The sequence below is a fragment of the Onychostoma macrolepis genome, chromosome 08, assembly GCF_012432095.1.
Source record: "Onychostoma macrolepis isolate SWU-2019 chromosome 08, ASM1243209v1, whole genome shotgun sequence".
In the NCBI taxonomy this organism is placed as follows: Eukaryota; Metazoa; Chordata; class Actinopteri; order Cypriniformes; family Cyprinidae; genus Onychostoma; species Onychostoma macrolepis.
The window spans coordinates 18371499-18398255 of NC_081162.1; the positions used below are offsets into that span (position 1 = coordinate 18371499).

Here is a 26757-nt window from a genome sequence, read left to right on the forward strand (position 1 = left end):
CCTTATTATAGTGGTGTTTAATGTCAGATGTGCATTTAAAGTATCTGGAGAAAATGTTTTCCTGTTTGAATGATTTTATGCATGGAAGAATGTTCAAACTTTGCATTTAAAATTGATTTCTCTCTGTCAGGCTACTCTGGACGTAGTGATGAACTTGCAGTTCCATCTCATAGAGAAGCTTTGGCAGACCTTTTGGTATTCAACAGCGCCATCTAGCGACGGAGCCACTACCATTCCTAACAGGTGCCGTAGTCATGTAAACCTTCACAGGTTCCCAGTCATGGAAAACCTGAAAATGTCTAGAATTGTTTTAAATGGTAATTTTTATTTTTATTTTTTCAGGCCTGGAAATAAATCAAATCTTAGAACGTCATGGAGATCTCTGTAGTTATATATATATATATATATATATTCCAGTAAAAACAATTTTGTGTAATTTTGTGCAATTTTGTAATTTTGTGAAATAACACAATTTAAAATAATGTTTTCTATTTTAATATTTTAAAATGTCCTTTGTGATGGGAAACCAGTCTTCATTGTCACACAATCCTTCAGAAATCATTCTAATATGCTGAAGAAACATTTCTTCTTCTTATCAATGTTGAAAACAGTTGTTGCTGCCTTTTATCTTTCTAGAAGCCGTGATACATTTTTTTTTTTTTAAATTCATGATTAATTTGAAATTGAAATATTTTGTAACTTTACTTTACTGTCAGTTTAATGCATGCTTGCTGAATAAAATGATAAATTTCTTTAAAAATAAATTAAAAACATAAAATAAGATTATTATTATTAAAAAAAAACTAACTCAAAACTTTGGGACTGTAGTGTAGGCATTGAACTTTCTGAATAAAACATTGAGCGCTTCTTTGGAAATATTTATATACATTGATTAATGTTATCCTTTAAATCATTTTAAGCTGTTTTAATATGCTTGACTCAAAGATGTATATTGTGTATTGTGCAGTGAAGAGGATGTGGAGGACATCAGAGGATTCCCCAGAGAGAAGCTGATCGCTCTGTGTAAATATGAACCAATCAAGCAGTGGATGAGGAGCTGTGATCACATCCTGTATCAGGCATTGGTGGAGATCCTCATCCCTGATGTACTGCGGCCTGTGCCCAGTTAGTATTTATACATATACACACACTTACTGTGACCTGTTCCAGGGTCAGTGCTGCTGCTGTACTGTAAGCAGAATGTTTGAGTGCATGACTGATGGGAAATATGATCCTGCAGGCACCCTCACTCAAGCTATCAGAAACTTCGCTAAGAGTCTGGAGGGGTGGCTGACCTCAGCCATGAGTGACTACCCACAGGAGATTGTCCGCACTAAGGTATGTGTGTGTTTCTGAAAGGATACAATTACTGAAAAGTGCTCTCCAAATCACAAGACACAATTCTAGGAAAAAATAAAATCTGAAAAATGTAAAAGAATTAAAAATGTTTTGAAAAAAAAAAAAATTTTTTTTTTTTTTTTTAATGTCTTGTTTTTGTAAAAGAAATTCTATTTTATAAATGCTTTTCTAAAATTCTATAATAATTGTATTCCATATATGCTTGTTTTTTCCCCAAATAATGTGAATTAAGCAATATGGTTAATCTTTTAAAATTAAAAATAAAAATAAAATAAAATTTGAATTTTTTTTTTGATGAATAGAAAATTCAAAAGAACAGCTTTTTTTTGTAATAGAAATCTTTTGTTATACTATAAATGTCTTTACTGTCACTTTTGATCAAATTAATACACCTTTGCTGAATGAAAGTATTAATTTCTTTCCAAAAAAAAAAAAAAAAGCAAACCTAAACTTTTGAATGCTACAGCAGTGTATATTTTGTGGATTATGCCTGTGACAATTTGAAAGTGTTTAAGTGTAACCTTGGTGACTCTCCATACAGGATGTGAGGTTTAGATATTTTTGTTTAATGTTTTATTGTCACCTGCGCAGGCAGCAGTAGTGAGCGCGTTTGCGCAGACCCTGCGCCGCTACACCTCTCTGAATCACCTGGCCCAGGCAGCGCGAGCAGTCCTGCAGAACACGTCCCAGATCAACCAGATGCTCAGCGACCTCAACAGAGTGGACTTTGCTAACGTGCAGGTCTGTCTCTCTCATCACACCCCGTCTCTGAACGTCAAAACCACTTTGACTTCCTGTCTCGGGTTCATGGATATGTTCTGCTCACCCTGCGTGTGTATGTTTGTCACAGGAGCAGGCGTCCTGGGTGTGCCAGTGTGACGAGAGCGTCGTCCAGCGTTTGGAGCAGGACTTTAAGGTGACCCTGCAGCAGCAGAGCTCTCTGGATCAGTGGGCCGCCTGGCTGGATAACGTCGTCAACCAGGTGCTAAAGCCCTATGAGGGCAGTACCAGCTTCCCCCGCGCCGCACGCCAGTTCCTGCTCAAGTGGTCCTTCTACAGGTACAAGGCTCTCTGGAGTACTCTTTTTACTCGAATAGTGCGGTATTTCCAGTGCATTTATTTCATATCAATTTGATTGGGCCTCTTAAGTGTTCTTCTGAAGAGAGCTGATTGAAAGCAGAACTTGGATCTGCGTCTGGTTGTGGTTTTGTTGTGGTAGTTTGTAATGAAACTCTGTTGCCCTGGTTTCAGCTCCATGGTGATCAGAGATCTGACTCTGCGCTCGGCCGCCAGCTTCGGCTCCTTTCACCTCATCCGTCTGCTCTACGATGAATACATGTTCTATTTGGTGGAACACCGTGTCGCCATGGCAACTGGAGAGACGCCCATTGCTGTCATGGGGGAGGTGAGGAGATCTGATGTTTCAGACCTTCACACGTGAATTTGACAGCTTGTATTTTGAGTTGAGCACATGCAGGTGTTTCTTTTGGCTCCGTGGCTCTTTATGAAAATGAAATATTGCGGGCATGAAAAGTGTGTTTTCAGGGAGTTTATTTAAATAACAGTGTCCAAGAGCATATATACATGCGTCAGCAGAGTATTTTTCTGAAATGTCCATTCAGTCATACCTCAAATTTTGTATTGTGTTTAATAGCATTCTGGGGTGGAAGTGTTTAATAGAATTCTTACTGAGGCTAATTTTCCAACTAGCATTAAACATACTAAATGCAGAGAATTACATTATCAATAGATTTTTTTTCACTGTATACATAGTGATAAAATAATAATATTTATATTTATTATTATCTATCTATCCATCCATATATGCATCCATCGGTCTATACAGTTAATCTTAATAATAATTATTCATGATATATTAATTATATCCACCCATCCTAATAGTAATGATATTAATAATATAACATTTTTGCAATTTAATATGTATTAAATTATTATTATCAGGTAATATTAATATATCAATTTAATGTTTATATTTTGTAATTATTATATAATAAATTTATATAGTAATATTTATATCCACCCGACTGTGAATGAATAAGGCATTTCTACTTGAATCTATACATTAATATTAATAACAATTATATTTATTTTATATAAATTACATCCACCCATCGTAATAATGATATTAATCATATATAATTTTAGCAATTTAATATTAAATTATGATAATATCTATATTGTTATTATATTATTATATCTATTTACACATTAATAATTAAAGTGTAATTAACATTTACCGTCTCTCTCTCTCTCTCTATATACTTTATTAATAATTATAATTAATTAAACAAATTCTGCTCACAAGTGATATTTACCTCACACCTTTGTCTTTCCGGTTAAGAAGTACACTAACTTTTGGTAAACATTTGTTAGTGGCAAAATTGTTTGTTTTTGGTGGAAATTGATTTTACATTATTTAAATTTAGTTTAGATCATTGTCATTTATACTTAATAGTTTCTAAAATGTAATAAAATATGAAAATTCAACATATAAATATGAGTTTTTTTTTAAATTTGTTGTTGTCTTCACCTTTTCAGTTCAGTGACCTCAGTTCCATGATGCCTTCACTCATGGAGAAAGGTAACAATTTTAATGCTAACTCAAACGAAGTTTCTGACTCATTTTGAAGGTTCCTCTGCTCTGTATCCAACATCCTTCTCTCTTTTCGTCTCCCAGACGCTTCGTTCTCAGACGATCTGGCCAGTGACGGAGACATGTCGAGGATGAGCGAGAGGAGCATGAGCGAGCCGGCGGTGAAGAGTGAGCGAATCGAGATCAGTCCCTCCCTGCAGGAGATCTAAGAGCAGGACCACCTCAAACGGCTGCCGGTGGCCAAGATGATAACACTTGTCTGTGAGGTTTTTCTGTATCTTGAGGGTACGTAGGTCTGTTTAGGGTCAGTGTGTATCTCCCTCTCGCCTTTAGGTTTTTTGCAACTGTGAAACAAGAACGTGCTGGTTTTGTGACGTGTTTTTTCATGTGCCATAGTCTTCTTTCAGTGCCTTAGATGAGAAAAGAAACACTAGAGCAGAACTCTCTCTCTTTCTCTTTGATTTTCTCTCGTTCTGTCGTTCCCTTGGCCGTGCCTCTAACCGCAGAATGAATGTATCGTCTCAGAACCTCAGATGTCTAAAGCACCTTTTAAAGATGGTCACATTTTAGACTTTCTGCCTCGGCCGTTTCCTCAGGCGTAGATGCAACCTGCTGACCCCAAAGCTGCCCGCTCGTCGACCCCAACCTGCTGCACATGCAAAGCCTTTTCAATGCCGTTTTGTAGATAAACCCCGGCCATATGAGATGCCTAGTCTATACCTCAACAGTTATTAGTTCTAACGAATTAATGTCTAACTTTTATTACGTTTTATAAAAATCACTATAAAAGAGATTATTCAACTCGGTTTGTTGCCCTGAAAGCGGCCCGTTCTCGTTCGAAAGCTTCGGGATGTACATACGCCTACTGTATTGATGGAGATTGCTCTGCTTTAGATGAACCCAAGCAGAGCAGTTCCCATCAAAACTGGTTTGTGAAACTTTTTGGTCTAGTTTTGTAGTTACTTGACGAGTTCTTAATTGTTTGCAGTGGTTAAAAAGAGCCTAGCTGACTTGATATATTGAGCGTACCTGTGTGTGTGAGCGTGCGTCTGTACACAAGGCCTTCTGAAGTAACTGGAAGTGAGTGTGCACTCAGCAGGTTATGTGAATAGTTCGTGTGTCGTTTTTATTAAAAACGAACATACAAGCTTTTTTTATTTTTAAATAACGATTAAAAGAACTTCCTTTACATATTTAAGTAGATATTGTGTAAATGTTATTGCAAAAAATGTAAAAGCTACATAATAGCGCAAAGCTTTTTCTAGAAGATGTAGAAAACCCAAAATAGACACATCCAGTAACAGAATATGCAGATTCTTACAGATACGCCTCATCACCTGGTGCTGTACATCTGATGTTTTAGTTTTCACGCTTGTAATGGAAACGATGTGCTGACGTAAAGCTGGAAATATTTTCAGGAGAGATGTCGTTTTCAGGATCCGTTTGTAAATGTCGTGCTGAACCCGGTGGGGATCTTTACTGGTGCCTGGTAGCGGCCCGTAACGGGCACCCTACATGTCCCTCTCCTCTCTGCTATTTACAAAGACAAACTTCATTTCTACTAGCTTTGTGTTTGTTCTGAGAAGTGATTGGCGGATGTTTTCTCACTGTGGTTGTTTGGTTGTGAGTGTCAGGCTCTGTACTTTAACGCCTGTCATGGTTCTTTGCCTGTTGTGTGCTTTTGGGAAGGGAATTTGCTCATCAATTTTTTATTTTTTTTTAATGCTTCTTGCTATGGATTATTTTTATGGAGGTAAATGCAATTCTTCTCACTACTATATTGATACCTTATTTTTGTGTCTTTAAAAAATTCTTTATTTAGCCTCAACCGCTTAGTTCGACTGTATTTTGTACTGGTAAAAAGTGTAATAAATTTGTGTAAACCACTTGCTTGCTGTGTAATGATTGACACGGACTCATTTTTCATATTAAACCTTTCTTGAATATTCAACATACATACATTCTGTAAATATCAGAACTTTATATCCATTATTTATCTTCATACTTACTCATTCACAAATTTGCACTAAAAATGAAAAGAAATGTACAGCCAGTTCTTCAAACTTGAAATAAATGTGTGGCTTGCGCACTGAACAAACAATTCTATACAAATAAAAGTAGAGGCTGGTTGTGGTCCCTAATTCCACGGCATACTTGTCCTAGAGCAGTACATCATGGGTATTAGCGATTTCGCACATCACGCTGTATATACAATATGATCTCTCCTCTTCAGGCCTGTAGCACGTGGACAGTTCCAGCAGCCCAGGGGGGTTAAAAAGTGCATACGTTGTGCCTCTGCGGTAGTGAAGCAGTCTGCTCACAAAGAACAGCCAGCCATGTATTTTCCTGTAAAACAATACAGATGAACATTATGCTTCTGTTTTAAGCTATTTCAAGAAAACACAGCAAAAATGGGTCAATTTTTAAATATCAACTCGTTAAGACTTGTTTTCATGGATTAAAAAGCAAATATCATACCTTTTTATCATTCATACCGTATTTGATTAAATATTACCTGAAATAAAACTAAAATAATAAACGCACACACATATACATTTATTTTAATTTAGTTTAACAATGTACTAGAATATCTAAAACTGAAATACCATTTAGACACTTAAACTACTAAAAATCACAAAACACAACAAAATTACTTAATTTAAAATGAAAACTGAAAAAAACAAATGAAAACATTTAAAATAAACATAGTATCTCAATGATTCATGATTAAGTTAATGTCAAGCTAAAGTCTTATGTCAAAAATAGATCTTCCTGCTGTTTTTTTTTTTTTTTTGCAATTTACACAAATGGCTAAATATTTATGCATTTTACAGATGCTTTTATTCAAAACAGATATTTTTATAAGTTCATGCATTCACTGGGACATGAAATGTTCTACTGTTTGAGTTACGTGGAAAAAAACATGTTATGTATGCACGTTATGCCATAAAATACATTTTAGAGAAGCTTAGCTTGTTGTGCTATGGTGACACTAATATAGACAAACAGAATCACAAACTTAAAAGTGCAGGAGGGAGCGAAGCTATATCTTTACTAGGATATCACAGAAACTTTTTTTTTTAATTAGACCAGAAAGCAACCATCTAGAGAACATCCTAGCAACCACCTGACAACAAGATATTCGACTGAAGAAACAATTCTCAAATGAGCTGCTTTTGAGGGACAAAAAGTAGGTCTGGCTCCCACCTGTGGCAAACCTCTTCTTCACCAGCGACATGCGGTAGCGGCTGCCCACCAGCTCCACATCCAGGCCTGAGAGAGACGCCCCCGATCCCACAAACTGCACAGCCAGGCTCGGGGGAGGACCGCGGGGCACCTCCAGGCACTGCCAACTGGCGCACAGCGTGCCAGACCCTGTGACCCACAAACACACACACATTCACAGAGTCAGCATCAGCTCCTGGCTTCACGTCACATATGTGCAAGAGCCTTTTGAAATAAAAGAGCATCTTACAATATCCTAATGGTGGCCATATTTGAATAAATATGTTGCTTCCAAAATGTTCACAGGACTCCCATGATCATATGTATTCATAAGTTTGTTTCTTGGCCTCTAACTTGGAGCAGCCTCTCTTCCGCCCACTTTCCCTGAAAACATCTTGTGTCAGAACAGTGATCTAAACTCAGATCTGCCAACGCTAAACTATATATAGTGCAACGCTTTTTTTTTTTTTTTTCCAAGAAAATCAATACTCATTAGATATTCTTTAGTTCCTCCATTTTATATCACTGTTGTTTGAAAAGTTCTTTAAAATGAAACTTCTAACCTGAAAATTCTGTCATTATTTACTCACAATTTCCAGCCCATGTGCTTTTTTGTTAAAACTCTACAGAATCCATATTCAAATCAAATTACAATTCTGTATGCTGCAAGTAAATCAAATAAGGCACAGGTTAGACTTCATGGAAAAAGAACCAAAGGTTTTTGTTGTTATAATTAGCATTAATTGCTTTAAATTTAGGTCCATCTGACAATCAGTGTTGTTATTGCTGAAATAAACCAATAAATTATTATATTTATATAAATATGAGATGGGAAAAAAAAAAAAAAAAAGCTTAAATTGGAGATAATTTGAAGTACTAAAACTAAAAAATAAGCAGATAAAATTTCTAAATTAATTCTATCAATATTTATAAATACTATATTACTATATACACAATAATAATACTGCTTAGTTTACAATGCATAAGCTGTACAGAGCACGTTTTTGTCCTCTTTAGAGCTTGTCTGAATGACATGAAAATTCTTAAGAATTCTCCTTTTGTGGAATAAATAATGCTATTAATATTATGACATGAGGATGGGGGGGAAAAAAAACTCCCTTAAACATGAATCATGAACAAGCAATAAAAAAAGAATGGTGAGGATGAACAGGTGGTGGCAGCACTGACCTTTGCTGTGATTTGTTGGAGAGAGGTTGGACAATTTCCATAGGAGTCGTCTTTCCTCTGTGTTCCTGCGAAACAACAACAAATAAAACATGTTCTCTTCATCTATCAGCTCTTTCATCACATATTCACTTCATTTTCTTCTTTTGTTTCCATCTCTATAAGCAAACACCTAAATGTCAGTTTTCTTTCCTTGGAAACTCCCAGTACTGTATTATTAATGGAAGTCATTCACACACACTGCTTCTCACCAGGAAGCGGGCGGCTGGCACTGCAGGTCGGTGGCGGTGTGATCGAGGGGCAGCAGCACTTGTACGGAGGCCAGCTGGGTGGCGGGGGCGGTTGCGGGACAGCAGTGATAATCCAGAGACACACGGGTCACTGTTCCACTGCGCTGACACTCGGCCGACAGCAGGAGGGGCGCACGCCCCGGATCCTGAGAGGACGCCTAGGACAGAATTCATTCAAAAAGCTCAGATTAACAGTTTAAAAACATTTTCTAAGATGGCAGTTGTAAAAGGAATATTCAATGCTGCATTTATTTGATCCAAATACAGTAAAAATGAGTTTTAACACTTTTCACTTATAATCAATTTAATGCATCCTTGCTGATTAAAAGTATTAATTGCTGAAAGGAAAAAGAAAAAAAAAAATCTTAGTAAACCCAAACTTTGGAACAATAGTGTACACTAATTCTTCAGTTACTTCAACATTATTTGAGCTGTAAAGCTGTCTAAATGTTTTTTTAGTCATTTAGGGTTTATGGCGTTATGTTGTTATAGCAAAAACAGTATTGACTAAAACTTTGCAAAGAAATAGAATGCGAGCACTACTAAAGCAGTATTTAACATTTACAGATTGGCCTCGATCACGGTATCCAAGGTTTTATTATTATTACTTTTTTAAGAAAAGGAGGGCCAAGGAGTGAACATTTATTTTGGTGGCATGTTGTACTGAACATGCAAAAAGCAGGTCATATTGTAATTCAAGCACTCATTAGGTTTGTGTTGACTGACCTGGTATTTTAGCAGAGCCACATTGTAATAGGAGGCCTGCGGGTTGAGCTCTGCCTCTCTCTGCAGGTGAAGTGTCAAGGCCGGCATGTTGAACCAGAAATCCTTGGTGTTCGGGTCACTCTGTGACGGGTCGCTGCAGGCACAAAGACCAAAGATGCTGTCCATAGAGCTTGTATTGAGCCCAGTCCAGGTCAGTTTTAGTGTTTAAGAGCAACATACCTGTAGAGTAACTTCTGGTTGGGTAAGAAGTGGTCCACTCGAGAGATGTTCACCAATCTGAAGCTTAATACTGGTGCGTTGGGGTTGGCTGTGAAAATGCGAATGATGCCAGCAGGAAAGGACATAGTGAGGTCGCCGGTGATCTTAACCAGACAGCTAAAACACAGATACACAGCAATTCACTTTAAGTTAGAGCTACAGTGTGATAAAAGGCTTTGTCCTCCAGATGGGGTGAAAGAAGCTCAGACGGACCGGTTGTGTTCTCCTCCTCTGAAGTAGGCGTTGATGTACTCTGTGATGGCTGCGGCTACAGGCCAAGACTCCTGAGTACTCAGAGAAATGGGACTGGGCCCTCGAGACAAACCTGCAGGATCACAATTCGAGATTATGATTAGAAATGTCCAAAAACATTTCAAAAACTATTTTCATAAAACTGCTAATTGAGACATAAATTGAGACACATTTAACTACATAGCTATATTTGCTGCTGTCAGTTCTGGGATTTTGTGGAACGTGGATAAATAAATGAATCAGCAATTGAATACCACATAGGGCTTGGGAGATGCTTCCTCTGTATGAGATGCATGCCTGTGGGCTATTGAATGAAATCAGTCACGGCAAAATAGTGATGAGGACATTTCCTGACTGTCCCCTCCGTAAATGTGCTTATGTCTACATTGGATTAGCATAATAAGATTACAGCAAAGCTACTCGGGCTGTATCTCAGTGTAATATATGATTAAATTCTGTGATAATGTGGGTGTTTAGGGAAATAGGAGTGTCTTGGGTCACCTCGGGCTGGGCTGGGACCGCGGTTCTGCACCCCCCATTCGCTGGGGCTGGAGGAGGATGAGGAGGTGAGGGGGGGACTGGGCTCAGGCAGAGGAGACGAGCACAGGGACCTAGACTGAGACACACCACAGAAAAAGGGCCAAAATCTAAATTATGAACTGAGGATTTATGGTACTTTCTGCAGTGTGCTACAGTGTAGAATGCTATTCTAAAATGAAATTATAATTTATACAGTATAACATTCTTAATTTAAACATTGTATCATTTTTTTTTTTTTTTTATAATTTATATATATTTTTGTAAATATTAAACATGCACTTTTATTACATTCTACAGGACTATTTAAGTGAACAGTAAAAAAAGCATAACTATTAATTAAAACAAAATAAAATAAAGTTAAATTCAATTTAAATAAATAAATAAATAAAATAAATAACATATGTGACCCTGGACCATAAAAACAAGTCATAAGGGTCAATTTTTTTAAATATTTTTTTTGTATTGTTGGTTATTGCTGCAAATATACCTGTGCTACTTATGACTGGTTTTGTGGTCCAGGGTCACATATGGTGAAAATAAAATGAAGACCATACATTGCACTGAAAATGATACACTTTCCCCATACATTTTAAACTAATACATTGATGTTGGAAGAAATGAGAGAAGTTCACGTCCATGTTATCTGTCAACTCTCTATTTTCAATTCATTTTCTCCTTTCTACTGTGTGTGGATGGAAAACTAGTGTTTCTGGGCTGAACAAACCACCAGAGGCCTGTTTCTATGTACTGTAATGTTATTTGCTACCTTACAGTATAACGCAATTAAAGGCTTGATGTGGAATCTCAGTAGTGGCGTTAATTTAGAGCTGAAGTCAAGGGAGCAATTTGAAGGACCACATGAGAGAAACCGCATCTCATAAAACAAGAGATGAATGAAGAAAGCTGCAGCAGAGCACGATTAAGGGATTTGTTTATATGGTTTTAAAGAAGCTTAAGTGCGCTGGCTGGATAGTTGCAATAAGGTCTGTGGAGCATTTACCCGCTCACAGCCACTGGGTCTGCCTGAGGAGCGCTTGGACCGTACAGACCGAGGAGGAGCCAATGCCAGACGCTCAGTGCTGTCCTGCCTGAAACCATGCTGGGAGACTGAGAGAGACAGACAAGAGGGAAGATAAAGAACCCAAATATGACAGTCCTGTCATCATTTCTTCACCCTCATGTCATTGCAAACACAACTGACTTTATGCCATGGAACAAAACAATTGGATGAATATCTTGGCCATTTTTTCAATATAATGAATGTAAAAGAACACCATAAAAGTGGCCTATATGCTATTTTTATGTCTTCAGAAAATTCACAGAAAATCTTGACATTTGCCTATTCATGCGAAAGGTAGAAATGTCTGATTCATAAATACAGTCATGGCCAAAAGTTTTGAGAATTACATAAATATTGGAAATTGGAAAAGTTGCTGCTTAAGTTTTTATAATAGCAATTTGCATATACTCCAGAATGTTATGAAGAGTGATCAGATGAATTGCATAGTCCTTCTTTGCCATGAAAATTAACTTAATCCCAAAAAAACCTTTCCACTGCATTTCATTGCTGTCATTAAAGGACCTGCTGAGATCATTTCAGTAATCGTCTTGTTAACTCAGGTGAGAATGTTGACGAGCACAAGGCTGGAGATCATTATGTCAGGCTGATTGGGTTAGAATGGCAGACTTGACATGTTAAAAGGAGGGTGATGCTTGAAATCTTTGTTCTTCCATTGTTAACCATGGTGACCTGCAAAGAAACGCGTGCAGCCATCATTGCGTTGCATAAAAATGGCTTCAAAGGCAAGGATATTGTGGCTACTAAGATTGCACCTAAATCAACAATTTATAGGATCATCAGCAACTTCAAGGAAAGAGGTTCAATTCTTGTAAAGAAGGCTTCAGGGCGTCCAAGAAAGTCCAGCAAGTGCCAGGATCGTCTCCTAAAGAGGATTCAGCTGCGGGATCGGAGTGCCACCAGTGCAGAGCTTGCTCAGGAATGGCAGCAGGCAGGTGTGAGAGCATCTGCACGCACAGTGAGGCGAAGACTTTTGGAAGATGGCCTGGTGTCAGGAAGGGCAGCAAAGAAGCCACTTCTCTCCAAAAAAAACATCAGGGACAGATTGATCTTCTGCAGAAAGTATCGTGAATGGACTGCTGAGGACTGGGGCAAAGTCATATTCTCCGATGAAGCCCCTTTCCAATTGTTTGGGGCATCTGGAAAAAGGCTTGTCAGAAGAAGAAAAGGTGAGCGCTATCATCAGTCCTGTGTCATGCCAACAGTAAAGCATCCTGAGACCATTCATGTGTGGGGTTGCTTCTCATCCAAGGGAGTGGGCTCACTCAAAATTCTGCCCAAAAACACAGCCATGAATAAAGAATGGTACCAAAACACCCTCCAACAGCAACTTCTTCCAACAATCCAACAACAGTTTGGTGAAGAACAATGCATTTTCCAGCACGATGGAGCACCGTGCCATAAGGCAAAAGTGATAGCTAAGTGGCTCGGGGACCAGAACGTTGAAATTTTGGGTCCATGGCCTGGAAACTCCCCAGATCTTAATCCCATTGAGAACTTGTGGTCAATCCTCAAGAGGCGGGTGGACAAACAAAAACCCACTAATTCTGACAAACTCCAAGAAGTGATTAAGAAAGAATGGGTTGCTATCAGTCAGGATTTGGCCCAGAAGTTGATTGAGAGCATGCCCAGTCGAATTGCAGAGGTCCTGAAAAAGAACGGCCAACACTGCAAATACTGACTCTTTGTATAAATGTCATGTAATTGTCGATAAAAGCCTTTGAAACGTATGAAGTGCTTGTAATTATATTTCAGTACATCACAGAAACAACTGAAACAAATATCTAAAAGCAGTTTAGCAGCAAACTTTGTGAAAACTAATATTTATGTAATTCTCAAAACTTTTGGCCACGACTGTACTTGTATTTCTGAGTTGGAAACAAATCATTAAATTGCTCTGAATGATTCGTTCATGCATGAAATGGATCTTGCTAACGGATACACTTTGTTTGTGTGTGTGTGTGGTTCAAGTCTGTTAAAGGGACAAAATGTCCCCACAAAGATGACAATATCCAAAATCATTGTCCTTGAGGGGAAATGTTTTGGTCCCCATGAGGAAACAAGCTTATAAATCAAATAGAATTAAGTTTTTTGAAATCTAAAAATTCAGAAAGTTTTCTGCGAGGGGTAGGTTTTAGATGCAGTGTTAGGGTGAGGGGATAGAAAATACAGTTTGTACAGCATAAAAACTATTACGCCCATAAAACATGGAAACCAAATGTGTGTGGACTTTGAGTGAACATTGTTGAAACAAATTCACTTCCACTGAAAAGTTTGGGGTCAGTAAGATTTTTTAAAAGAATATAATACTACATAAATAAAGCCATTTATTACAGATTTATTTATTGTGGTTTCTGCAAAAAATACTAAGCAGCACAACTATTTAAAACACTGATAATAATAATAATAAAAGCTTCTTGAACACCAAATCAGCAAATTAGAAAGATTTCTGAAGGATCATGTGACACTGAAGACTGGAGTTATGTATGCTGAAAATTCAGCTTTGCCATCAGAGGAATAAAAAATACATTTTGAAATATATATATATATAAAAATTAATTGTAATAACATTTCAGAATATTACTGTTTTTTCTGTATTTTTGATTAAATAAATGCAGCCTGGGTGAGCACAGGAAACATCTTTGTAAAACGTTTAGAGATCTTACCAAACTTTTGAGCAGTAGTGTACGTTTATGTTTTCTGTCATCATTAAACTGTATTACACAGTGGATCCAAAAAACAATTAGACACTTTTGGGCAAATAAAAAATATCAAATTAAATGGCATCTCCACAAACACTGCAGAAAACATTTGTTCAATATTTTACAATTACCTAGGTGGCATCACCACAGTGTATAGCTCACCATTGTTTACTGGCATAGTATCATCCACTACAGTCATTAAAACACCATATTAGTCATACATTAGTCTATAATACCTGGTTGTGTGTTAATATCCAGGAAGTTCTGGTCCTTGTCTGTAGAGAAGCAGAGGTCCTCCTGTGGCCCAGAATGCCGTGTGAGTGGCGGTCCGTTCCTACGAGGCTCGTCGTTAAAAGATCTCTGTTTTCTGGTGGACTCCTGTGTGACAGAGTTATTTGTAGTACCCTCACTGAAAGGGTTATGCACCGAGTTCCAGTGCACCAGCTCTTTCTTCGGCTGAGAACTGGGGGCGGGGTTAGGACTGGGCGTCGGCCTAGTACTACTGGTTCTGCCTTGTGCAGCTGCCTGCGCCGCCAGCGACGATTGGTGCGTTGGACTACCGATCATGGTAATAGCGAAAGGATCATCTGGGGACTCTGGAGGTGGGACGCTACGTTCTCTCTTTCGGTCTCGGTCTTTGCGGGAGGAGGATGGGGGAGGGAGGGTTTTAGTGTCATTCAGAGAGATGGAAAAGGGATCGGTGCGGCCTTCCATGCCCCTGCCGTCCCTGGTGGGCCGAGGGGGAGGCGGGGCCCAGGCATCAGGTGGAGGCAGTTTGTCTTTGGGGGCGGAGCGTTCGAAAGCATCTAGGAAGGGGTCTTCTGGAGGAATGTGTTTACAGCTCCACACAGAGGGCTCCAGTTCTGAAGATGCCAGGCTGTGGGAGAAGGCCGGGAAGCTGAAGGTGGTGGGCTCGACGTTGGTTGGGGCACGTGGAGAACGAAGACTGGAAGGCCAGGCATTTGTGGCGTCGTCCTGCGGAAGAGGAGATCGGCCGGGTGAGGGGTCACAGAACGCAGCGAGGAAGGGGTCAGACGATCGGCTCAAGTTTACAGAGTCTTTAGATTGAGACTGAGTGGATGGCCAGGCTGCCCAACCGGTGGGCTCCGGGGAAGCCCCAAGGGGCTGATGGGAGGGCGAATCCAGTCCAGAATCCTCCACATTCTCCGGAGAGGATGAATCAGAAGAGAATGCTGCATCTGTCAAAGATAAAGAAAAGTCTATTACTGATCAGAATAGAAACTTCTTTAAAAAGCAACAGATTTGATGAGGAAAAGGCTGACTGCAGAAATATAATTCACATTCCACTTTGCTCCATAATTGAATAATTCATGCTTTAATGCCTACACAAGTAGTTTTGACAAAGTGAGTCAATTAATTCTTAGAATATGGTAATGCACACTTTGGCACACATTAGGCTAGTATAAAGCTTTTAATTATTCGTTTTCGAAAAAACGCTCTAAGAGGATAGCTCGTCCAGTCGATTCTCATCTATCACGGTAATGTGGTTGGGGTGGTGTGCTGCTGGAGATTTACATTCAGACGCAGCAAAGGTGTTCTGGAGCTGCTCTCTGCCAGCAAAGCTGTGGGACTTAAAGGCCGACTCCAGAGGAGGTCCAAACAGAGCGTCCGAAACGGATGCTGTGGAACTCAGCCTGCAGAGATGAGAGGAGGAAACTGAATGGGTGAAGAAGTGAACGTAGGAGAAACTGAGGCCATTAAAATGCAGAATTAATAACTAAAATAATAGAAACAACATTATTAAAACTATTATTTAAATTCAAACTAGTGTTCAAAAGTTTGTGGTCTGTAAGATTTTCACCTTTACAGAAAAGCACTGGATCACGGTTTCCACTAATGAATTAATACATTAACCAGCAAAAGTTTTCAACACTGTTGATAATGATAATGATAATAATAATAAAAAAAAAAAAAAAATAGTTGTTTCTTGAGCACTAAATCAGCATATTTGAAAAATGTCTGAAGGATCATGTGACACTGAAGACTGGAATAACAGCTGCTGAAATTTCAGCTTTGCTATTATATGAATATTTTAAAATATACTGAAATTTAAAATAGTTATTTTAAATTGTAGTGGTATTTCACAATATTACCGTTTTACTGTACATTTGATCAAATAAATGCAGCTTTGGTGAGCATAAGAATCTTCTTTCAAAAACATTTAAAATATAACCGACTGCAAACTTTTAAACGGTAGTGTTTATAATCTAAATAATATAAATAACCTAATAAAGATGATTGTATATCTAAATAACATAAATATTAAATTAAATTATTAATTGATTAAATTTAGAATTTGTATTTATTTATTAAACTGCTTTTTTGTTCAGTTTGTCTTAACATTTTAACTTCTGGCTCAACCAATGGCATGGGTTTGGGGCGAGACCAACATTCAGCATTTAGCATTTATACATTTAGTGCCAAAAAAAGGACACACTTCACCTTTAAATCTGCATTTTTGGATGTTAAAGCGTTCAGTAATTATACAATATGGAAAATCTCACTGTACCTGCTGTGATCTGGGCTAGACGTGGATCTGCGCAGACCCTCCTGTTCTCCATCTGTAGAACAACAAAACATTACTCTACTGCGCAATATAACAATATCATACAATAATAAAGTAAGGGGTCATTTAGCAGATGTTTTTTTATCCAAAGTGACTTACAGTACACTTATTATAGGAATTCTCCATGAAGAAACATTACATTAAATGCCTTTCTAATAGCCACAATTGTGATTCATGATTTGGTAACCAGCCTAGATCTATGACCATTACACCACACACATAATACATAACGTATAGCATATAATAGCACAGTATAATAATCACTGAATAGAAAAAAATACACATTTTCAAATCACAAAATTATTCAAACAAATGTACTAACATATAATAGTACCATTAATCTATGTGACTAATGTCTGCAATTAAGCAATTTGAGTAATAGTGAGCCTGGGAGGAAGACAGCCTAAAAGCATTTTCTTCAAACCACATACACACAACAAATTGTTTCCACTTTTGCAATTATTGTCAAAACCCACGATACAAAAATAGAGCTCATTCTGAGACTGTAATTACAGCAATTCAGCTGACCTGAGATCAGGCTGTCAGTACAAGGCAATAATGACAGTGCAGTTATGACACTGATCCCAGGTCAGCTGAATGGCAGATTGCTGTGATTAAGGTGTTAGATGCAACTTGTGGGATAATGACATCTATTAATGTGGACAGAGGAGGAGGTGGGACATTGTGTGAGAGACTGTAGCCATTTGAGATGGCTTGTCGAAATTAGTCGCAGGAACAGTGCATGAGAACTGAAAAATTAATGATCTATGATGTAACTCTAGCTGAATGAGTACAGAAATGGACGTCTGCGGAGTGTGACCGACCTCTCTGGGGAACACTTTCCCCTTCCCCTTCAGATCGACCTGCTGAACTGGAGTTTCCTGTAATGGAGAAATGGGACACATGAAAAATATTCACACTAACATAATATATAAGTAACATAATAACATAATATACATAATACAATATAGTCTGAGATAAAGAGGGAAATACAAGTTAACTTACGGGAGAGCTGCTTCTTTACTGACACCTACAGAATGGGATGAATGAAAGGAAGAGTCACAAAAAATGCAATTTAATCAATGTTTTGCACCATATTTTTAATAACACCTTTAAAATGAGAGAGTACATTGTAAAGATGCACAAATTGTTTAGGTTTTGCAGTATCTTCTTTATTTTTCTAACTAACCAATATGACAGCAGCAGTCATGGACTTTATTCTCTTGCCATTTTGCCAATCACTTTGTTTTAATGTACTGTTTATGTGTGGATTTTCTGAATAAACTAGACATAGATACATTAGACAAAAAACACTATTTTTCAAAGATTTGATTACACTAAAAACCCAAGCCTTTGGCAAATACAGTCATTTGTTTTTGCTCAGGAGTGCATTTTAGCAGTCTGGTACCTTGCAAACATGACTTTTGCTTACAGGCAAACTAGTAAAATCCTGGCTCACAGAAGTTACAGCCAATCAGATTAGACCTGTTTAGTTAGTCTGTTTATTTGTTTAGTTCATCTGTTTTTCATTTATTCTGAAACTAAAATGTCAAATAATGGGAGAATAGCGAGACAATGTGAGTATTCTTTGACTAGTCTTGTGATCTCGACATGTAGAATAAAACAGATTTATATATAGCTGTACAATAAATCTCTTAAAACCACCTGCATCAGTCTCATTTTAGCTATTAAAGATTAAATACTTACCGCTCTGTTAGGGGGCAGGGTCAACGCCCCCACTGTGGCCTTCAGCTCCAGTTCATTGGCTGCCGAGTTGCTACGGTTACTGCTGGCAACCGGTCGGATCTTGATGTGAAACTTCTTGGGCTCATCATCATCGAAATCCGAGTCGCTGGAGTAAAAATTTCCCTCCTTCCCCTCAGCAGCACAACGTAGAGAGCAATGCAGTTAAGGAGCAAATCCAGACACTATGCAGGATACGCATGTATTCGCACACAGGTACAAAGAAAAAACACACACGGACACAAATAGACATGAGTGCAAGCACTCACACAAACACAGCTGTTCTGAATAGTCTACAAACTGTGATGAGGTGCAAAAATAACCATCCTATTTAGAGAGGCTACTGAGTTTCATATCCTTAAACAACCTTCATGATGAACTTAAATTCTCAGGAACCTAAGAATGATAACAGGTCTTCATCACAGGGTATTTGGGGAGAAATTGTTATTGGAAAGTAGACGGCATATCCATCACTGCCCGTTATCAAACAATAGAAGTGTCTCTATTAGACATCCTGCCTTATTAAACCACACTTCCTGACAATAACTTCCTTTCTATCAGTATGTGATACTTTTGATGGTGTGAAGACAGTTTTGCAGAAAATAATAATAAAAAGCAAACAAATGCGGCAAATAAATCCCTCTCCTCTCCCTCTGTTTTAGACCGTGGATGAGCTATGAGAATAAAAATAAGTTTTGGCAAAATTGTTTGTTGTAGTGCTGAGGATATACTTCTCAATCCTCAAATATCTACAGTAAGGTTCAAAAGCCTGAGGCCAAGTTGAAAATAAATTTTAGGATTTCAGAAAGCTTTAGAATTTTGAACCGTTTAAAATAAAATCTTATGACATAAATGAAAAATCTTCAAGATTCTATTTCTAGGTTATTAATCAAATAAGCAGACTAGTGACTTTTGTACAGATGTTTTTGCTTCCATTGCAGTACAAGATGCTCTTTTGATGATTGTCAAATCATGCTGGATCATATGATTATTAAGTTTTACACAAACTTGTGAAGGTAATAAACCTTGAGTCCAGCTGTCATAACAGTAAAAGAGAGACAAACCATAATATAAATGTATTAAAATGAATTGAAGCTAGTAATCTCAGACTGTAAGTACATACACCGTTCTGCACACACACACACACACACACACACTGTATACTCTCACTGAATGCACTCCTGATGGCTTATTCTGAAGGATATCATTCTGGTTGACGTCTGCACGTATCACAAAGCCCTCGTCGTCCACTTCGAGGGGCGAGTTCTACACATAAGCACAAACAGACAGCACAAGCTCACAATAAGAAACAACATTTAAAGGCACAGGACATCAGCTGAGAGAGCGATGATTTGTTGGAGATCTGTAACGTGGATGTGGTTTTTTTTTCACTCATAAGCACGCTAAAGCTGTTGCCATGGCTCATATGAAAACAGTGCCAATGTTTTAAGAGTTAGTAGCAGCCTGACGTCTTACATAACTGCCTGTAACACGTGTGTGTTTATGAAGGATTTTGGCAGTCAGTGGGCTATCAGACATTCATTAAACACCATGAGTATTGCCAAGGTTAAATATAGCTTAATGAGGTAACCAGGCCTTGCCAAACACGTCACTCTCTCTTGCATAGCGTATACACACAGAAGTCTGTGTATGTTTCTGTTTACATCTGGAGGAGGGTTTATTTTGCTATTTTTAAGGACAAATTTGTCCTCAAAAGTTTACAAAAACTAAAATCCAAAATTAAGTATACAGAACTATGCTACTGGTCCTGGAACTGGTTCTTTTGAGTGAAACAAATATATTTAGCATAATCAGTGCAGTTCGATTCAACGACAAACAAATATAAGCCGGTTCTGTTGATGAATCATTCCAAAGACTGAATGAATCATTGAATCAGAGCATTTAATCGAATCGCAAATTGTCATTACTTTTAGTGATGTCCATATTAAAATTAAATGAAATTTTGGAATAAATTATATTCCAATAAATAAAAATAAATACATATCCGGCTTCGAGATGTCCTCACTAGTATAGTGTCTATGGTCTATGTACATATGTGTGTTAGTAAACTAACAACTGGTTTGAGAGGAGAGTTCTTCAGATGGTCTAAAAAGAGTCACAGAAATTTAATCAAGAACAGCTGATGATAGAAGACCAGTAACCATGCACACACACGCACACACACACACACACATAAATCACCTGTTCTCTATGTAAAATCAGTTCAGCAAAGAGAGTGTGTGTGTGTGTGTGTTATGGGAACTCACAAGTGCATCTGCCACAGCGGACTCCCTAGAAGACAAAAACAGAAGAGGTATGAAAATCCATACAGTATATAAGAAGAGTTGGTCACTGAAAAACTCATTTTTGATTGTTCTCCTGATCTAGAACGTTAAAGGGATAGTTCACCCAAAAATTTCATTAATTCTGTCATTAATTACTCAACCTCATGTCGTTCCAAACCTTGTGTTGCTGTCTATGGAGGGTCAGAAAGCTCTCCAATTTCATCAAAAATATCTTAATTTGTGTTCTGAAGATGAACAAAACTCTTACGGGTTTGGAACATCATGAGGGTGAGTAATTGATGACAGAATTTTCATATTTGGGTGAACTATCTCTTTAAATATGTTGTGATTGCATGACTCACGTTGAATCTGGTTCCTTGTCTTTCTTTCCCAGTCCAGGGATCCTGAAGGCTTTAGCACGACTCTTTTTACTGTTCTCAGATACTAGTGGGGACAGATATTCCTCGAACCCTACTGGACCTTATCCACACCCACACAAACACACACAGAAGTTTAAGGAAGGTTCGGAGATGTGCAGTACATTTGAAAGCACAATATGACAAATTATAAAACCTTGTATTTTGCAGAAGAATGATTTTCAATGCATTGCTATCCAATAAAACAGAAATGCAATTTCTGGGGAAATCAGAAAGTGTTTTTATCTTTCTGTGACTCACCGGGTCTCTCCTTCCCTGTTCCCTTCTGCTCTGTAAACTTCTGAATGAGGTTTTCAATGCCAATGTTCTCCACGTTCTGCTTGAATTCCTCATGGACCTGAAGGAGACAGAACAAAGATTTTTATCAATCACAGCTAATAGAGACCCCATTGACCAGAACAACTCTGAGCCACAGGGGTAATTCGTCTGAAAAGTTTTCAGAAAAATTACAGGATGCAAACAGAATATAGGAGTAGGTCAAATCCCCAGAGTGAGCCGTACCTGCCCAACCTGTACATGCGTGTCTTCAATGGAGTGTGAATACGCTTTGATCAGTAGTTTCATCTGACGTAAATGAGCCTCCTCAATGTCCTGAAATTTCTGCAGATGTAGAAGGACAAATTTAAAGAGAAGCTATTGACCTCTACTGACCGATAGTACTGTTTAAAAGTTTGGTGTCGGTAAGACTTTTAAAATGTTTTTCTCTTATGCTCAACAAGGCTGCATTTATTTACCAGACAATTTATTTTATGCATTATTGCTTAATAAAAGTATAATCTTCTCAAACTTTCCAACAGTAGTGTATATTGTGAATATTTACAATACGGTATGGCTTCAACCTTCTTATTGCTTTAAAATGGTTAACAAAAATATAATGGAAATAAAAGAAAAACAGATATGATATATCTTTTAAAGACAGTCAAGTTATAAAACATACATTTATTTTATAAAATAATTATAAATACTTCACTGCCTACTTTTAGTCATTACCAACAGATATTAATCTTCTGATGGTTATTTCAATATTTGACCTATGAGTCAAAATTGTTTTTTTTTGTTACATTTTGTAATTTTTAGGACTGTTTAGAATACTATTTGGAATTATTAACAGAACGCTAACAGAAAATGAAAAAATTAGGCCTACTCCACTGAATACATGTGGGAAAAATACATGTGCAAAATTAAATATTTTCGGACATTCTGACATGGATGACAATTCAAGAGATGGAGCTGAAAAGCATTTTATTAGACTGCACAAGCATATTTGCAACTTTTATTTGGGATCTTAGTAAATCAAGACCTTATATTTGAACATTTGCAGAACTGGCCCTAGCATTTAATAGTGGTCAGCCTCTATAATTTAAAGATTATTGTTGATGCCCTAATTGAGGGATATCACGACTCGTTCTCAGAGTGATGTCAGGACTCTTACATTTTACTGATTCATCGTTCTTTGCTCTCAAATTATTCATACTTGCAGGTCGACACCAGGCAGAAATAGACAAAGCATGTAATCATTTTGTCAAACATACTGTTTTAATGGCCCTTGTAGTCATGGTAACTTTACATTGCTTTATTGAGCTCATTGAAATACTGTAAAATTTGCTCTGAAGGTATAGATTATGAGAACTAGTGAGCTAACCCCCGCTTTAAAAATGTTTCACACACGCGACTGCGGTCTGCGCTTATGCCCTTAGCAGGGCTGGAAAAAACCCCGCAAATCACCAACCTGTGCCGATTCACTCATTTTCTGTTCAAAGTCTCTTCCAGCACGGTTAAACTTCTCAATAGATCCTGCAAAAGACTCAGCTGCCTTCTTAGATTTCAATTCAGCCTGAGAAAAGAGAAAGAAAGAGACAGATATAGAGATATATATATATATATATATATATATACACACACACACACATTTTAGAGTGGCCTTTTATTGTGGCCAGCCTAAGGCACACCTGTGCAATAATCATGCTGTCTAATCAGCATCTTGATATGCCGCACATATGAGGTGGATGGAGTATCTCGGCAAAGGAGAAGTGCTCACTAACACAGATTTAGACAGATTTGTGAACAACATTTGAGAGAAATAGGCTTTTTGTGTACATAGAAAAAGTCTTAGATCTTTGAGTTCAGCTCATGAAAAATGGGGGCAAAAACAAAAGTGTTGTGTTTATAATTTTGTTCAGTATATATGAATGAAGGAAAGAAATTAAGTTTTTATTTTTTTAAGATCATAAAAACAGGATGAAGGCTACCAGCTTAAATGATTAGTTTAATCAAAAATGAAAATGCTGCCCTCGTGTCATTCTAATCTAGTATGACTTACTTCTTTCTATCTGAAAAAACATCGGCCTGTGTCTATAGGTCTATAGGGGCTTTCGCTCGGAGTAGTTCTAGGAACAAGTCAGAATGGTGGTTCCTAGAAAACCAGTGTCCCCCCTCGCACCATTTTCCTGGACGCATACTCAGAAGCGGCTGACAACGAAGTCTTTATTCGCGGCATTTACAAACATCAACAACTGGTGAATAGAGGACGCTGTGTTCGGAGCCGTTTTTTGTTGTGTGACGTCATTTTCATGATAACAGAGATGGAATGTAAACACACAATTTACAAGATTGAAAGAACATGAAAATCTGACTAAATCTCCTATGACAACTTGCAGTGTTACCTATCATCGAGGCTGGGAAAAGAGCACAACACTGCAGACAACAAGTAAATGCAGTTATTGCCGTTTTCCATGTTTGTGGAGTAAATATTTTTACATGGCTTTCTAAAAATGCCAGGTAGTGGTGTTTCGTATGCGTTTGGCCAATCAGCATACACTTAAGTCAGACCCTGCTTTGAAGTAGGAGCTAAATTAGTTCCCCGAACAGAGTTTCTAGAACTAAATGCGTTCCTAGTTCCTGTGGTGCGAACAGGTCAAAAAGCAGGTACTTCCGCCAATAGTTCTAGGAACTATGAAAAGGTTCCTCCGGTGCGAAAGCCCCTATTGGCGCATTCAACAGAAAAGTAGCGACGGCTGCTTCATTAACAAACTGTTCTTTTGAATCAGTTTTAATAAATCAGTTGACATGGTTCACAACTCTGGTTCCCAATTCCAACTGGTCGTTTTATCTGTGAATAACCTGAATTCTGTCTCTTTGTCATGCAAATCTATCATGATTCTGAATGTAGCCACAAATTGCATTGAAGACTACTTTCATGTTACTTCTATTGTGTCCTTTTTGAGGTTTACAATGACATGAGGGTGTGCAAATAATGACAGAATTGAAATATTGAAATATATATATATTTCTTTAATGTCTTCTCACACAAACACCTTTTCCAGCTCTTTCTGAGGCACTCCTTCTTTGCGCAATCTCTCCAACTCTATACACTTGCTGTGATAGCCTTCTCTGGCCTTCTGCAGGTGGCCGTTCTGCACCTGAAGAGACTGCACTGACTCCAGAGTACCGATCACTTCCTCTTTCGTCTACATAAGACACAACAGATTTAGATACACAACAGATATTAAGCACAAATTTAGAACCCAATGCGATCGTTGTGAAACACTGTAGGGGATCAGAAACTGTGGTGGACGCTTAATGAAAAACAGAACAGCAATGCACAATTATGGGTACAAAAGCCAGTTACCAGAGACATGGGCTGAAATTCTATTAGGCTAAAAGCCCTTTATTTACCTTGCGGTGAATTTTGACCTGCTCCTCACTGTACTTGTTGATGTCACGGATGAGGTCGTTCATCTTCTTCATGAGCTCCAGGTGGCAGAGGGCCAGTTTGTCTGAGGACACGCGAAACACGTCCCACATGGGGGCGAACGTGCTGGGGAGCAAAGCAGGTGGTTAGATGCTGATATATGGAAGTGCGTCAGCCACTCGGATTTCTTATAGCACAGCAGTATTAAAAAAACAACAGGCTTCCATGCCTTTGTAAGTCTTCTTCTTCTGACTCACAAAGTTTGTAGGAAAAAAATAGTTACTTTTCTGTTATCTTTGTGTTTGTGCTCTTAATTCTTTATTAAATTTGGCTCTATGCCCACTTTGCATCACTGCAAAGTCTGTTTTGTCCGTGTTAAAGCACTGTGAGATTGTTTTGTGACAACTAGTTCATGCTTGTGCAGACAGGAAGTGAGGTGAAGAGAGCAGAGGAAAGAGCTAACCGTAGCAACGACTTTTCGACTAATTACACAACCGCACGTACTCACACACACAAAAATACACACATACAATCCTCTTGAATATCCCTGCTGAAAAGTATCTATAAGTAAGCAGCAGGCCAAACTTTGCAAGAGAAAACTAAGTTTTGTTCTTCTCCAGATGACAAAATCAGATGTCAGTAGTGATTTTCAACACATAATAACTTATAAGAAGTCCAATATTTTTACCTACTCTGGTCAACCAAGCCTGTAAAATATCAAAATCCTAATCTCATAATAACAGGAATAACGTCACTCACCCGAGAGGGCTTCCATTGCTAGCAATCTTAGCAAGTTTGCTCATGGATTTTGAGTAAGTCTCCTCGATGGCCGCCCTTAAATGCAAAGACAAACACACACACACACACACACACACACACACACACACACACAGAGAGTGTCAGTAGGTAATGGATTCGCGTATAAACACAAAAGCAAATATACTTTCACATTAAAGTGATTTAGCACCAATATTAATGCCTCAAAGGTCACAAACAGTTCTTCAATGCAAGTTGCAAAGTGTTTATATTCATAAAGGTGCACGCAATACTTGAGAATTTTTTTTTATTTTTGTGAGATAGAACACTTACAAAAAATTAAGCACAGCCTATATCCAAATGTCATAGTTATTACAGTTTTTCTTTTTTTCTATAAAAGTGTGGTAACTTAATATTAGCCATGAACAAATAATAATAATAATAATAATAAATTATTATCTTAGATTGTTTGAAACTATTGAATGGTTTTGAACATGGTACGTATTTGTAAGTGACTTACAAAAAAAAGCAACCATCAGCCATCAGGACAAAAACTCTCAAAAAAAGTGAGAAAACAGTAGTTTCCATAGGGTCATGGCCAAAGGTGAAAACACCAAATATTTCTTATCAACCACTACGTGATCTGCTTCTCTGATAAGCCAAGCTTTTTTGTTCTGACTTCAGAGTCTGCTCATGGGAAAAAGGATGTTGTCATTATCATCCCAGTGCGCCTAGCTATATTGTTGGCCTTATCTCTTAGAAAACATCTTATTTGATCCTTATAAGTGAAATTTTGCTTTCTGTTGAGACAGCACAATGGAAAGTCAAGTCAGATTCTTCAAGGAACACCGCCACTTTGAGGCACAATGTCCTGAGCGGATGCAAAATGGCCTTTGAAAATTGATTTATGTAATTTATTGCACAAGCTATGCTTTTATCAGGGACATATTTGTCTCTCTCAATTTCTCAGCGCTCTCCTCCAGGGCTTTCCTGGACGGATTTCTAACATAAAAAAAAAAAACAATTTAA

General features: G+C 37.9%; 2 protein-coding genes across 6 annotated transcripts in view; one reads left to right on the forward strand and one right to left on the reverse strand.

Annotated features, from left to right (window-relative positions):
- Nucleotides 1-5863, forward strand: part of rfx2 (regulatory factor X, 2 (influences HLA class II expression)) — a 45963-nt gene extending 40100 nt beyond the window's left edge. For all 4 annotated transcript variants that reach the window (XM_058783731.1, XM_058783732.1, XM_058783730.1 and 1 more), the window contains 8 exons: nucleotides 131-243; nucleotides 968-1125; nucleotides 1241-1338; nucleotides 1951-2100; nucleotides 2210-2418; nucleotides 2611-2764; nucleotides 3919-3961; nucleotides 4058-5863. In XM_058783731.1, coding sequence (XP_058639714.1) covers nucleotides 131-243; nucleotides 968-1125; nucleotides 1241-1338; nucleotides 1951-2100; nucleotides 2210-2418; nucleotides 2611-2764; nucleotides 3919-3961; nucleotides 4058-4182 — 1050 coding nt within the window. In that variant the 3' untranslated portion in view covers nucleotides 4183-5863. The remainder of the gene's footprint in view (nucleotides 1-130; nucleotides 244-967; nucleotides 1126-1240; nucleotides 1339-1950; nucleotides 2101-2209; nucleotides 2419-2610; nucleotides 2765-3918; nucleotides 3962-4057) is intronic.
- A 29-nt stretch (nucleotides 5864-5892) lies between these two features.
- fcho1 (FCH and mu domain containing endocytic adaptor 1) overlaps nucleotides 5893-26757 on the reverse strand; it is a 46538-nt gene continuing 25673 nt past the window's right edge. For both annotated transcript variants that reach the window (XM_058783727.1, XM_058783729.1), the window contains exons 4-27: nucleotides 25732-25806; nucleotides 24957-25098; nucleotides 24596-24748; nucleotides 23011-23115; nucleotides 21783-21881; nucleotides 21522-21618; nucleotides 21207-21324; nucleotides 20827-20851; nucleotides 19765-19825; nucleotides 18524-18708; nucleotides 17822-17846; nucleotides 17641-17697; nucleotides 16760-16811; nucleotides 15766-15884; nucleotides 14466-15428; nucleotides 11450-11556; nucleotides 10411-10525; nucleotides 9871-9982; nucleotides 9619-9774; nucleotides 9400-9532; nucleotides 8635-8831; nucleotides 8387-8451; nucleotides 7181-7348; nucleotides 5893-6319 (exon numbers count right to left, since the gene is read on the reverse strand). In XM_058783727.1, coding sequence (XP_058639710.1) covers nucleotides 6291-6319; nucleotides 7181-7348; nucleotides 8387-8451; nucleotides 8635-8831; nucleotides 9400-9532; nucleotides 9619-9774; nucleotides 9871-9982; nucleotides 10411-10525; nucleotides 11450-11556; nucleotides 14466-15428; nucleotides 15766-15884; nucleotides 16760-16811; nucleotides 17641-17697; nucleotides 17822-17846; nucleotides 18524-18708; nucleotides 19765-19825; nucleotides 20827-20851; nucleotides 21207-21324; nucleotides 21522-21618; nucleotides 21783-21881; nucleotides 23011-23115; nucleotides 24596-24748; nucleotides 24957-25098; nucleotides 25732-25806 — 3358 coding nt within the window. In that variant the 3' untranslated portion in view covers nucleotides 5893-6290. The remainder of the gene's footprint in view (nucleotides 6320-7180; nucleotides 7349-8386; nucleotides 8452-8634; nucleotides 8832-9399; nucleotides 9533-9618; nucleotides 9775-9870; nucleotides 9983-10410; nucleotides 10526-11449; nucleotides 11557-14465; nucleotides 15429-15765; nucleotides 15885-16759; nucleotides 16812-17640; nucleotides 17698-17821; nucleotides 17847-18523; nucleotides 18709-19764; nucleotides 19826-20826; nucleotides 20852-21206; nucleotides 21325-21521; nucleotides 21619-21782; nucleotides 21882-23010; nucleotides 23116-24595; nucleotides 24749-24956; nucleotides 25099-25731; nucleotides 25807-26757) is intronic.